The 13,222-nt window shown below is 40.2% G+C and overlaps 1 protein-coding gene and 1 long non-coding RNA gene across 2 annotated transcripts; one reads left to right on the forward strand and one right to left on the reverse strand.

Annotated features, from left to right (window-relative positions):
- The first annotated feature begins 267 nt into the window (after nucleotides 1-267).
- On the forward strand, nucleotides 268-13,187 carry cpda (carboxypeptidase D, a). Its single transcript, XM_057049636.1, has 21 exons — nucleotides 268-1,047; nucleotides 1,371-1,618; nucleotides 4,715-4,857; nucleotides 4,929-5,098; nucleotides 5,447-5,826; nucleotides 5,919-6,110; nucleotides 6,332-6,499; nucleotides 6,709-6,818; nucleotides 6,937-7,039; nucleotides 7,346-7,488; nucleotides 7,565-7,734; nucleotides 7,838-8,140; nucleotides 8,266-8,461; nucleotides 8,701-8,836; nucleotides 8,912-9,058; nucleotides 9,528-9,626; nucleotides 9,707-9,768; nucleotides 9,879-10,010; nucleotides 10,110-10,295; nucleotides 11,531-11,633; nucleotides 11,787-13,187. Exons 1-21 carry the CDS (start codon nucleotides 398-400, stop codon nucleotides 12,011-12,013), a joined length of 4,068 nt encoding a protein of 1,355 aa, XP_056905616.1. The 5' UTR covers nucleotides 268-397; the 3' UTR covers nucleotides 12,014-13,187.
- Nucleotides 4,275-9,912, reverse strand: LOC130534945 (uncharacterized). The gene is made up of 2 exons (XR_008953000.1): nucleotides 9,786-9,912; nucleotides 4,275-4,369 (listed from the first exon to the last, which is right to left on the reverse strand). It is a non-coding gene; the product is annotated as an uncharacterized LOC130534945 (long non-coding RNA).
- Nucleotides 13,188-13,222: the final 35 nt, after the last annotated feature.

Raw genomic sequence — 13,222 nt, forward strand, 5'->3', positions numbered from 1 at the left:
TGTAGTTGTATCAGTCTGCTTTGAATCAACTGGGCATTTTTAATTCCTGTCCATATTCAGTTTCTCTCAACTTCAGAAACGCTTTTTTTTTTTTTTTTTACCCTTTTCTGCTCTTTAATTTATGCTAGTCTATACGCTCTTATACTGTTTTTCTAGGTCCCATTTCATTTCGATAATTCCTCCTTAATTCTTTCCAATTCTATTGATTTTATTGAATGTCCGCGGTCCACCTTAAATGTTGACGTCACAGCGAAGCCCCACCCCGGCGAGATGAACGGAAGTAGATTTGGGACTTGACAGGAAAAATACGCCTTAAACTGAGCAGAACAAACATTTAACACCAGCACGTATTTGTTCATCAGATTCCGTATGGTACAGAAGTAGAGGACATAACAAGATGAAACACACCCAGAAGCTTTTTTTGACCTCGTTGAAACTACAAATGCTACTTTCCCCCTTTCTTCTGTTTCTTTTTTCCACACTTGGTGACGCCAGACTGCACCGGACGCGAAGCATCGGCCCCGTGTCGGAGATAACGGTAGAGACTTACAACAAATACTACAATTACAATGATCTAACCAGACGTTTGAATGAACTGGCTGGGAGATACCCTCATATCGCTAAGCTATTGAGTATAGGTCAGTCTGTGGATGGAAGGGAGCTCTGGGTGATGCGGATCACCAAAGACCCCAATGTGGACTCACCTTTGAAACCCAAATTTAAATATGTTGGAAACATGCACGGCGACGAAACCGTGTCCAGACAGGTGTTGGTGTACCTTGTGGATTACCTATTGACTAAATATGACGTGGAACCGCGTATTTCTGAGCTGGTGAACAACACGGATATTTACATCATGCCCAGTATGAATCCCGACGGCTTTGAGAGGTCCACAGAGGGGGATTGCCGCGGTGACAATGGAGGTCGCGGCAACGGGAGACAAATCGACCTGAACAGACACTTTCCTGACCAGTTTGGTGGCACCACCACCAATCCTGATGATGTCCCGGAGGTCATGGCTATGATCAGATGGATTCAAGAGAACAAGTTAGTCTCTTTTTCAGTGTACACACTTTCAGGCCAGTTCTCAAGATGTATTCCACTGTGTGCAGCTGTTTTAAAGCATTATTTTAATATTTTAAGATCTTTCAGTCTGCACTTTAGAACAACAACTCTTTATTTTTTAAGTCCATATACTAAGGAAATAATTAGAATGCACCAGTGAAAGAGACAGCTATCTCGTATTTTTTTAAAAAAGTATTGTTTTTACACTTCTTTTTGTCTGGCTGATTGTACTGACTCCTACACAAATGGGAAGATGAACCCATAGTTAAGGGTGCTGCATCTAAAATGTTTCATTGTTTTTCCAGTTTTGTGCTGTCTGGAAACCTGCATGGTGGGTCAGTGGTTGCCAGCTACCCATTTGATGACTCTGCTTCCCACGAGCAGGAGGGCCACTATAGTCAGACGGAGGACGATGGTCTCTTCCGCTACCTGGCCCTGGTGTATTCCCGTAACCACCCGGTGATGAGGAATGGGCAGCCAAATTGTTCGGACAGTATAAATGACGCCTTTAAAGATGGTATCACCAATGGGGCACAGTGGTATGACGTTCCAGGTAAAATGTTACATATTAGATCAGATTACATGAATCTCTGTCTCTGGTTTAAACAAGGAATTTCAGCAGTTTGGAGTCATCCAAACCACCATTTGCGGTTCACTTCCTGTTGTCTTGGAAAGTCAGAATATGAAATTCTAGTCAAAACCCAAAAGACTGTAATTTTTCTTTTTTTTTGGGCCATTTGTCTTCTTTTGGTGCTGGGTTAGAAATGCATCCAAAGCAGAAAAACCAAACAGTCATGCCAACTATCAAAAACGGCCTGAACATTGTCTAAATGGTTCTTCAGCCACCCTGAAAAAGACACACTGCTTTTTGTTCAGAAAACATTCTTATCAGCCCTTATGTTAATCAGTAATGGCATAATTGTTTAAAACTGTTATTCACAGAGTTTGGAAACAGGCAGTTATTGGTCTTTTCAGAATACATTTTGTTCGAACAGCCAATTTCCTAAATTAAAACAGTCAGGTTTTTCATCTTGACAAATTAAAAGGGTAAAATCAGATTTTTGCTTCCCAAAGTACAATGTGCAGAAATTATTTATTCTTGCTTTTGTTGATCTGTAATTTTTAGAATATTGAACTCATTGATTCATTGAACAGCCTTGAGAGGTGAAATCAGAGCAGAGCAAGAGCATTCCCATCCATTAATTTGGTCAAAATTTATCACAGTTAGCATTCCTACAATACAAGACTAGTTCCACTTAATCACGTTTCTGCATTTGATTTTTTTGTGCTGGATTTGAAGCTGTTTCAAAGATCTGGATGTGCAAAAAAAGAAGGGCTAGTTGCTGCATGCATGTGTGAAACTGTCTCTCTCAGAGATTCCACAGACACGTTCCTTAGTGATGGTACATGATACTATCAGGTAGAGAAGGGGGGGTTCATCAACAGGCGTGGGCAATCGCATGCAAGAGGATTTATAGCTTTGTTGCTCATTTCGATGAGGAAACATTGTCTTTGTCATTGTCTAAATACATCCTGTGTCTCCTGCTCTCTGAATCATGTGAGCAGAAACCTGAGCAGGCTGTAGTTGAAGCTACGTGGATGGTGGTAATAACAGCGTGTAGCTTCAGGTTACCGGTACTCTACTGGTTTCCCTCTTAAAATTTCAGCATAGTTGAGGAGGGACTTTTCAGTTGTCTGGTGTTTTTTACACTTGCAATCTGATGCTTTTGTAATTCCAGAGGTACTATTTGGTTTTACAACTTCTATTTCAAGTGTTTTTGTTTCACAGTTTTATAAAAAAAAAAAAAAAAAATAAATAAATATATATATACAGTATATATATATATATATATATATATATATATATATATATCAGTGCCTTTTTTTTTTTACTATTATCATTATAGCAATTAAGTCTGCACACATCTTCACAATCATTAATCATCTTTTGTCCTTAATTACAACTAGGATAGGATGTGATCAGTGTTCCATCTCAACATTTTTCAGTGCATCCATTAACCATTAAAAAGAAAGTACCGGTAATGCTTAATCATTAACTTGGGTAGAAGTCACCCCATGATCTACATAAATCTTGGCTTCAAACGTCACCAAAAGTATTAAGTTGCAAATCGGTGATAGGTTTATCTAAAAAATACTTATTTGGTGTTTTATATTGTAGTGTCTTAAATTTAGTATTCAGGCAAAGACATTTGTGCTTGTATAGAAGCTCTATGCAGGTCAGAACTGGCATGCTTGAGGTCAAGACATGAGCTAGTTTACGGAAAAAAGCATGGGCCCATCATGAGTATGAGCTGAAATGTCAATGCTAAAAATGGGTTCATGGCAGATGCTGGAGAGGACAAAAGAATAAGAAATTCCCAATATAACTGCTAGAACATAAGTATTGTGTATAGGTAATTTAAACCTGTTTTGCTCCACTCATGCTGCACCCCTTTAATCTCTCTTTCCTCTGGCTTTGCTTTTGGTTCTTGACAAATTCTGGGTGTGTTATCTTATCCGGAAGCAAGGCAGGATTTACTTTCTGTGGTCTTTTGGTGACTAGGATGTATTTACTTTGCTGGATGATTGCCAATCTTGCAGCCAAATGTAGAACAGTCACATGCTGTCTGGTGCTTGCATTTTATTAGTGGGGGATATTTCTTTAAGGTTAAGTTTGGTTTGGTTGACATAGCGCCCCACTGCCTTTGTTTGCACTACAGGGAATTAAGGTTCTAAAGAAATACTCTGACACATCTCCAGGCCACCTATATGCAGAACACGTTAAGAGGGCAGTGGTTTAATTGTTTTCTGCGAATGTTTCAGCCCATCAGTCATGGATTGCATACCTGTTGTTTGACCACGAACGAGTCAGATGAACAGATGGCTGTTTTGGAACATTTGGTAGAGGTGCCAAGGATTAACATTGTGCCTTGAATCCAATTGTATTTCCAAGTGTCCTTACATTTGTTGACCAGCCCCTTGATTACATAACATAATTATGTTATTTCGGAACTCGGAATATTTTAATATATAAGACTACACAAGTGTTAAATACAGTAGTCCTTACTTTATAGCCCTAATAGATATGCAGCGTTAAAATGCTATTACAGCCTTTGGAATCCAGGCTTTCTGCATCACAACCCTAATGGTTGCTACAGACTGAGAATGTCTGTGATGGTGTAAGCTTGTGTGCAAAGACCCAACAAACATCACTCTTGCAGTTTATTTGACATCTTCAGTATTGACAGGCAGCTGCTTCCTTTGTTGGATTTGGTCTGCGGTCACCACCTCCAAACCTTACTTCCTGTTGTTGTACAAATGGGACAAAAAAACAGGTGGAAACTGTTACAATCATTACTGTGTGTAGTGGTTCCCAGTAGAACTTAGTATAATGACCATTGTGAGTGCTTTGCAAGGTGTGTTAACGCCGTTAAAGGATGTGTGTTTTAGCATGGTGCACTCCCTCAAGCACAAGCACAGGTGCACAATGTAAAGATGATTTGTAATCTCTTCAAGTAGAAACAGGTAAATATGAGCTTGTATGTTAGTACAAAGCAAAAAGATGGGGAGGAAATAAATTTGGTGCCTGTTTAAATTTTAACCTGTAACATCATTAGTTTACTAAACTTGTTGTTCACCTGTTATGTAGGAGGGATGCAAGACTACAATTACCTCTATGGAAACTGTCTGGAAATAACCTTTGAACTGAGCTGCTGCAAATATCCTTTGGCCACTGAACTCCACAAGGAGTGGGATCTGAACAGGGAATCTCTACTATCTTACATGGAACAGGTAGAGTTTCTATAATATTGATTGAGGCTAGTGATACTGGTTCATATTATGTAACTTATGCTCCTTTTCAGGTCCATATTGGTGTCCATGGCTATGTGAGAGAGGCAATGAGTGGATTTTCTCTTAGCAATGTCAACATTATGGTGGAGGGCATTGGCCACAACTTCACCACAGGAAAATTTGGAGAATACTATCGCCTCTTACTTCCAGGAGCATATAACATCACAGCTGCAGCTCCAGGGTGAGTAGTACAGTTGATTCTCCTTCATATTACGGAGTTTAATAATTTGAGTTATACATTTAATGATGTCACCCTCTAAAACAGTGGTTCTCAAACTGTGAAACCATAAAGCTTAATTGCCCAGTTCCAAAACAGTTTCAGCCACAGTTGCTAAACTACCACAGTCATTCGCTCTTTTATCAGTTACAGTGTAACTCACTGATGTGAAGAAAATGTTTTTCAAAAGTTTCTGTGAGAACAATTTCCTGGTAGGGAGGTGAAGCTTTCGTGTTTCTTCCTCCTGAAGGCTTTAACATGGATGCAAAACACTCATGCATTGGTGTTTTTTGTTCGTTTGCCTTATCACAGGTACATATCCATGAAAGTCGACAATGTTCAGATCTCAGCAGGCAAAGCCACAGAGCTTAACTTTACGTTGGCACCTGTGGTCGATGTGGGCAGCACCTCTATCTCAAAACCCACCAGCACCACTCCCAGCCCAGCTGCCTCTCCACAGACCCTGGTGTTTCCGACACCAGGAAGCAAGAGCAGCTCTCCGTCTCTTAAGCGCGAACCCATCCAGCCCCAGGAATTTCGCCACCACCACTACGCAGACATGGAGTTATTCCTACGCAAGTACAACACTGACTTTCCCTCCATCACTTATCTGCATTCAGTGGGACGCTCTGTGGAAAACCTTGAGCTGTACGTGATGGTCATCTCAGACAACCCCAAACAACACGAGCAGGGTACCTTTTCATCATTTTTACTGGTGTCCACCCGAGGGTCATGTGGTTTAACGCACATTCACAGAGTAGTATTGTCTTTCTTTCAATGTCAGGCGAACCAGAGTTTAAGTACATAGCCAACATGCATGGCAACGAGGTAGTTGGCCGAGAGCTGATGCTCAACCTGATAGAGTACCTGTGCCGCAATTATGGAACAGACCCAGAGGTCACCAACTTGGTCAACAACACCCGCATTCACATCATGCCCTCTATGAACCCTGATGGCTACGAGGTCGCCATTGAAGGTAAGAAATGTCTTGTGTTAACTGAAAACCATTAAAACCCTCTCTTCAGCAGTGTGCATCATGTAGCTTTGTGTTTTTGTTAAAAATACTAATATAGACCAGAAGCTGTGCATGATGTAGAGCTGTTTTAGTGATCATAAGTAAAAATGGTGCATTTTTATTTAAAGGCTATGTTAAATGGTTATGTTATAGATCACTCTTCAGTTTTACTTTCCTTGCAGGTGATGTGACGGGTAACAAAGGGCGCAACAACAGCAACAATTTTGACTTGAACCGCAACTTTCCAGACCAGTTTGTCAACATCACCGATCCCAGACAACCAGAGACCATAGCTGTGATGAACTGGCTGAAGAGCAATCCCTTTGTGCTATCAGCCAACCTGCATGGAGGTGTGTTGATCCTGGCTAATCTGGTCTTTGCAAAACTTTTGTTTCTCACTCATTTAGTTTTCAAAGTGAATCTAGGCCGGTACTTTTAGATTTTCACTCTTTCAGTAAATATTAAGATAGATTTTGAATTGTCAACAGTTTAATTGATTTTCCCTAAAGCCATCTTTTTTTTTTTTTTTACATTTTGTCTCATCTTGTCCTAATTTTAGGCTCCTTGGTGGTGAACTACCCTTATGACGATGATAAAGAAGGAGAAACACGGTACAGCCAGTCACCTGATGACAGAGTCTTCAAGCAGCTGGCCAATGCATACTCACAGGTAAGAGGATACATTTTTTGTTGTTTCTTGCCTGAATAAGAATGGACTAATAGAAGCTGTTGGCTGTGGAGGGAGAAGAGAATTCTTTGTTGAGCTCTCTTGTGTGATGTGTGTGCAGGAGAACTCTCTGATGCACAATGGACACCCTTGTGAGGACCTGTACCCAGATGAATACTTCGATGATGGCATCACCAATGGTGCCAAATGGTATAATGTAGCCGGTATGTTCCAACCCCTCTCTAGTTTGTTAGGATTGAGAAACTACTAACTAAGCTGAGTCCTCCTGGTTTTGGTCCTTCCAGATTAATAGTTTTGATTTCACTCACTAGTTCCAGTAAATACAACATACAGTAGTTTTTCTGACTTTTTAAAAACATGCTCTTATGAAATAAAAAACTGAAGTAAATCTTCACCATTTAGATTCTATATGGTTTAATCATAGCAACCTTTTTTACTGTTGTAACCGTTATTTGACATTTGCATATCCTTCAGTGGCCAAATTACAACTCAAGATTTTGCATGAATAGGTGGAATGCAGGACTGGAACTACTTGAACACCAACTGTTTTGAGGTTACCATTGAGTTGGGTTGTGTGAAGTACCCCAATGCAATGGAGCTACCAAAATACTGGGAGCAAAACAGACGGGCTTTAGTCCAGTTTCTACACCAGGTAATGAAGTCTTGTAATGTAACCTCTTTAACCAGTCTGTGTCAATTTAGGTTTATTCAGGTATGTGTGGTTGTAGGTTCATATTGGCATAAAGGGAAGGGTCACTGATGTTAGGAATGGTGCAGGAATTCCCAATGCGACCATTAGTGTGGAGGGGATTGCCCACAACGTCACCACGGCTCGTTATGGAGACTACTGGAGACTGCTGAGCCCGGGAACATACTCTGTCACAGCCTCTGCTGAGGGGTGGGAGATATCTTCTATAAGTTTAAAAAAAAAAAGAATTTAAATTTGGACCCATTTTGGATTTTTCAGATTTTTTAAATTTTTTTCTTTCTTTTTTACCCAGGTATGAATCTTTGAAGACCTATGCCACGGTTTCAAAGGACAGTGCAGAGATGGTTGACTTCAGGCTGGCGCGTGTGCATTCAAATCCAAACAGCCATCATATTGTTGGCCCCCAACCCACAGAGAACCCATCTGAGATTGAGTTCCGAAGCTTAATCAAGGATCTTTCACGAGGCCAGAGTTTGGAACAACTGGTCAGGAACACAGCCACAGAAAACAAGTTTCGCTACCGACGATACAAAGACCTATCTGGTTTCTTAAGAGGCCTCATGCTCAACTTTCCTACAATTACATCTTTGCGCAGGTACCAGGGAGTTTACCCTCCCCTGTATTTGGTTCTTGCTTCTCATTTTTTGAGTGACATATTTATATTAGTTAATTCATTCATGTGCAGGTCTCCTGATAAAAAATATTGTCTTCTCTGTTAAGTTTGAGCCAAAGTGTAGAGTTTCGGACCATTCTGGCTCTGGAAATCTCCAACAACCCACAAGAACCTGAACCATCTAAGCCCAAGATCCGATTTGTAGCAGGAATTCATGGAAATGCCCCAGTAGGCACAGCGCTGCTGCTGGAGCTGGCAGCTTTCCTTTGTATCAACTATGGCAAGAACCCAAACATCACTAGGGTGAGTTCCAGCAAATCCAGCATTTTGTTTTAGCCAATTTACACAAGTAGTTGTAATTAACAATTACCAGAGCATCTACGTTATATATGTATAATTCAAGTAAGGCAAGGGACCATTGAGAGTTTTACCTTGATTATCTTTACGTTGTTGCATATGAAATATGTACTCTTAATTTTAAAAATAGGGGGAAATTGTATCATTCAACCTTGTTTTAATTGGTTAATCATGTCTATTTGCAGCTGATCAATGAGACTCGGATTGTTATTGTTCCCTCCATCAACCCAGATGGACTGGAAGTGGCTGTCGAGAAGCAGTGCATTTCCCTCCAGGGAAAGACCAACGCCCATAACAAGGATCTGGACACAGATTTCTTTGGTCAGTTGTGGTTGTGTGTGAGTAGAAAGGATTGTTGCATCCTGTAGGAAGTTCATCTGTTTTCTTCCCCTTTAGGTAATGCATCTCAGCGGGAGGTGAAGGTGCAACCAGAGACCAAAGCGATGATGGACTTAATTCTGGAGAAGGACTTCACTCTCTCTGTAGCACTGGATGGAGGCCACCTTGTGGTCACATACCCTTACGACAAGCCAGTCCAATCCGGTAGCATTTTCATTCTCACTTAATAATAAATCGGGTTTATGTTGGAATCATTAAAATGTTTTTGGTACTCAGTCCCTGTGATAAATCCATGGCCAGGTTTATGTCAAATCTGACTTTATATTAATTATTATAGATATAAATGTCCCATTGCATACAAGGATCCATCATTTATTTTTTGTATAAATTTTACTGTTGAACCTAAAATAATTCACTCATTACAGGGTTCCTCTTATGTCAATGCAGCCCAAATATGTTATTGTTATACTATTATTGATCACATTAATCAATAGAATTAGTTGTCAATGTTTCTGATTTATGTTTCCAAAACTTATCTTCCACTAGTTTCATATTAAAATTTTTAACAAATGCAGTCATGACACATTTTCCACATTAAAAAAAAATGTTTTAAAGGACACATTGAGCAGTACACTTTGAATCTCATGAAACAAAACTTTTTTATGGCTTCCAGTGGAAAACGAAGGCATCTCAAAACACTTGGCTACAGTTTATGCCAACAACCATCCCAAGATGCACCTTGGTGATACTGAATGTTCCAACAATGGCCAAAGTATGTTTTTTTTTGTTTTTTTAAAGTATAATTAACTTTAATGTATAGAAGATAACAAGTACACATCTTTTTTCTAATAGCTAATATCCTCAATGGGGTTATGAGGGCAGCTGAATTGGACAGTCACATGGGAAGCATGAAGGTGAGTGCAACAACTACAGCACCTGAATGGTTTCCAGCGTTGCTGCAGGTATTTATCTGTAGGTTTTAGATAAGAGCAGTCTGCCATCTTGTGTCTCCATGTTCCCCCAGGACTTCAGCATGGACTTCGGCCACTGTCCTGAAATAACAGTCTACACTGGCTGCTGTTTGTTTCCCCCGGCTGAGCAGCTCGCTACTCTGTGGACTGAGAACAAGAAAGCTCTCTTAAGTATGATAGTGGAGGTAAAACACAAGCTTTTTATCAGCACTTTAAGAGATGTGTAGCCTTTTTTTGCCTTCTAATCATCATTTAAACTGATGCTTCAATTCTCCTCTGTGTAGGCCCATAAAGGTCTGCGAGGACTAGTGAGGGACATGAGTGGAAAGCCCATTGTTGGGGCCATCATTATTCTAAATGGAGGACTGAGAGTCTTTACTACAACGGGAGGCTATTTTCATGCACTTTTGGCCCCTGGCAACCACAACATTGAAGTAGTTATGGATGGATATCAACACTACCACCAAGAGGTAGAGTCAATGCGTCTGAATAAAGAAATATTCAAGCAGAATTAAACACAACATAAGCAACAGCAACATCATCCCACACTTATGGAATACTACATTATTTCGATAGCCGGCAGGCTTTCGGATACCTCCAGCTTCATGTGAGTGTTACATTACCATTCAAAACAACAACCGGAACAACAAATGTGAGATCCTGGAATCTTGCTGAGGAATGTTCCATTAGTCTATGTCTATAATGGGTGGAGGCCGAAGGACACAAAATCTTTCCATCACCTCCACCTCTCCATTAGGCCATTCTGACATTTGAAGGGCAGGATAGGCCAGCTCTGCAAACAGATGTTCCTTGATGTGACGCCCCAATTCCAGACTGTAAATTCTGGGCTTCCCACATGGATTAAACAGCAAAGGATCCACCACTGTATGATAAGTTTGCTGGTATTCCGGTACAGTGAATCCGTGGATCATCAGCGTTCCGTCCTGACATTTTGAGACACTGTTGGGGGTCGTCTTGTCATCTGCATGGGCCAACGTAAGCTCTGGAAGAACCGCAGCGTTCCTTATGTACCTCTCATGCAGGGGCTTCTGGGAATCTGCCCCGTTCCGCTCAAATTCAACGTCCAAGTCAAATTGTGGGACCAACATATATTTCCGCTCTTTAATCGTCTCACCATATTTCTTAGGACATCGAATACTCTGTCTCAAGCCATAGGGACACATGTCATTCACTGTAAATCAAAACAACCTGTAAAGACAGGAAAAGTCTTTAACAGCAGCAGCTTTTAAACTGTTTATCACCTCTTAACAGTCATCTTAGGATTAATGTTGTTTTTGTTTCACAAAGATGTGACTTGCTTCCTCTTAACACTTCCCCAGTAACATTTAAAATAGGAATAATTTGAGTTTTGTCTATTTACCTCGTGGTGGATTGTTGAGTAATTTTCCATAAACCAGCAGTCAAATCCTATTCTAGGAGGACAAGGCAACCTGCAGTGCCTTCTAAGTAGCCACACCTGCCTGTGAGGGCTGTTAATGAGGTATTTAGCAAGCCAACAGCAGCACTTTAGCAGGGATTTTAAAGCTGTTTGGTTCCTTTTGAGGGGAAATGCCGAGAGAAGCTGATGCTTTGCTACGTTGAGTTTAATTGGTTCAATATCTATGTTACCCATGTGAAACTATTAAAAAAAAAATATGATGACATCAAATGGAAGAAAATGAAGGATTTTTCTTTTGTGTTTCAGGTGCAGGTAGCTTCCGACGAGGCTGCTAACAATATCATCATTGAATTAGACCTGGACAATAGCCTCTTTGGTTTCCCCAGGGAGTTGGTGGTGGCTGGTGCAGGTAAAAGTTAAAATCCTGCTGTTGAAGCTTGTATATTGTGGTTGAGACTACAGCTTCTAACATTTTGTTGACTTTGGAAGAAGAAACTTGATTGTTGCCACTCAGAGTGTAGTGTGTTGCAGATAAACTCAGGTGTTCTCTCCGTCCTTTCAGCAACGTCCATGACGGCACTTGTGGTGACAGCGTTTATCATCTGGTGTGTGTGTACAGCCAAGTCGAATTATCAAAAAGATGGCTTCCATCGCCTCCGGCAGCACCAAGACGAGTATGACGATGAGATTCGACTCAACTCCATGGGATCCAAGAAGTCACTGCTCGCTCATGAGTTTCAGGATGAGAGTGAAAGTGACGAGGAGACGCTGTATGCAAACAAAATCTAACACTGCTTTCCTGTTGGTGCAATCATTTATTTTGAATGCTCGCTTTAGCATTTTGGACAAGAACAAATGAGCTCATCTTTGTATCTCAGACTGACAGGCTCTCTGCCTGACTGGATCGGGAGAAAATAACTTGGCAAAGATGATTACAGGGTTCCAGCCAATTGTCTCAATAAACCTTGATTTTGAGTCTTGCACAGTCTCCCGATAATATCATGCATTTTCTTATTTTCGTATGCGATTTTGGAAACTTTAGCCAACAAATCACTGACACATTGAAGTGTCTGAGCCTTTCGCAGAACAAATCAATCTGTGCCTTGGCTTCTTTGCAGTTTTGAGTCCATCCTGGCCGTCATGTGTGATGGTAAGCCACATTTTTATTTATGTACAGATTTGTTTTGGGGCATTTTGAACGACTTTAATGGAGTCTATGCCTGTGTTTGTTTTTTTCATTTTAATGTTGACTTTTATTTCACTGGTCATGCCATATTTATCTGTCCATACCTGTCCAAGCAATAACTGTCTACAACATGATGTCCAAACCACAACTGAATTAAGGTGGTGTAACAGATTTGCTAAACTTGATCCAAATGTGAGCTACAGTAGAAGGTAATTGAATTTGATTTGTTGGTGTAAATGGCAAGATTGTCATGTCTTCAGATTTTTATCACAATCTGTAGAACCTTCATGATGCAAAGCAGCAGATACGAGTGAAATAATGCCCTATATTTTTCTGATTTCTCCTTGATTTTACATTTGACTAAAGTATAGATTAGACAAAAATGAAGGACATTCTGAAAGGAACATGAGGTGGATGATGTGCAAAGTAATTTTATTTCAGGAATTCAGAAGTTCTTCACTGAATTATAAAATTCAGGTTGTTAATTGGCTGTTTCTCCTCATAGTCACATGCACTCTGCACGAAAGAATTTGCCTCAATTAAATGAGATTGAAAAGGCACAGCTGTCACCAGCTGATTTGAGTCTAAGTTTGTAAAGAAAGTTATTTCTTTTAATGTCTGAATGTGTGTGGTTGGATTTTTGAAAAATGTACGTGTGCCTGGATGACAGATTTGTTGGAATTTTGTATAAACTGAAGTCAACTGTAAATGTTTGCATTTGTGACCGGAAATTTCATGTTAAACATGAAAATGATTAAATAAAATCTCAGCTTCTTATATGCATGCTTCATGGCATTTTGTTAAAAATAATG

The sequence above is a fragment of the Takifugu flavidus genome, chromosome 12, assembly GCF_003711565.1.
Source record: "Takifugu flavidus isolate HTHZ2018 chromosome 12, ASM371156v2, whole genome shotgun sequence".
Lineage (NCBI taxonomy): Eukaryota > Metazoa > Chordata > Actinopteri > Tetraodontiformes > Tetraodontidae > Takifugu > Takifugu flavidus.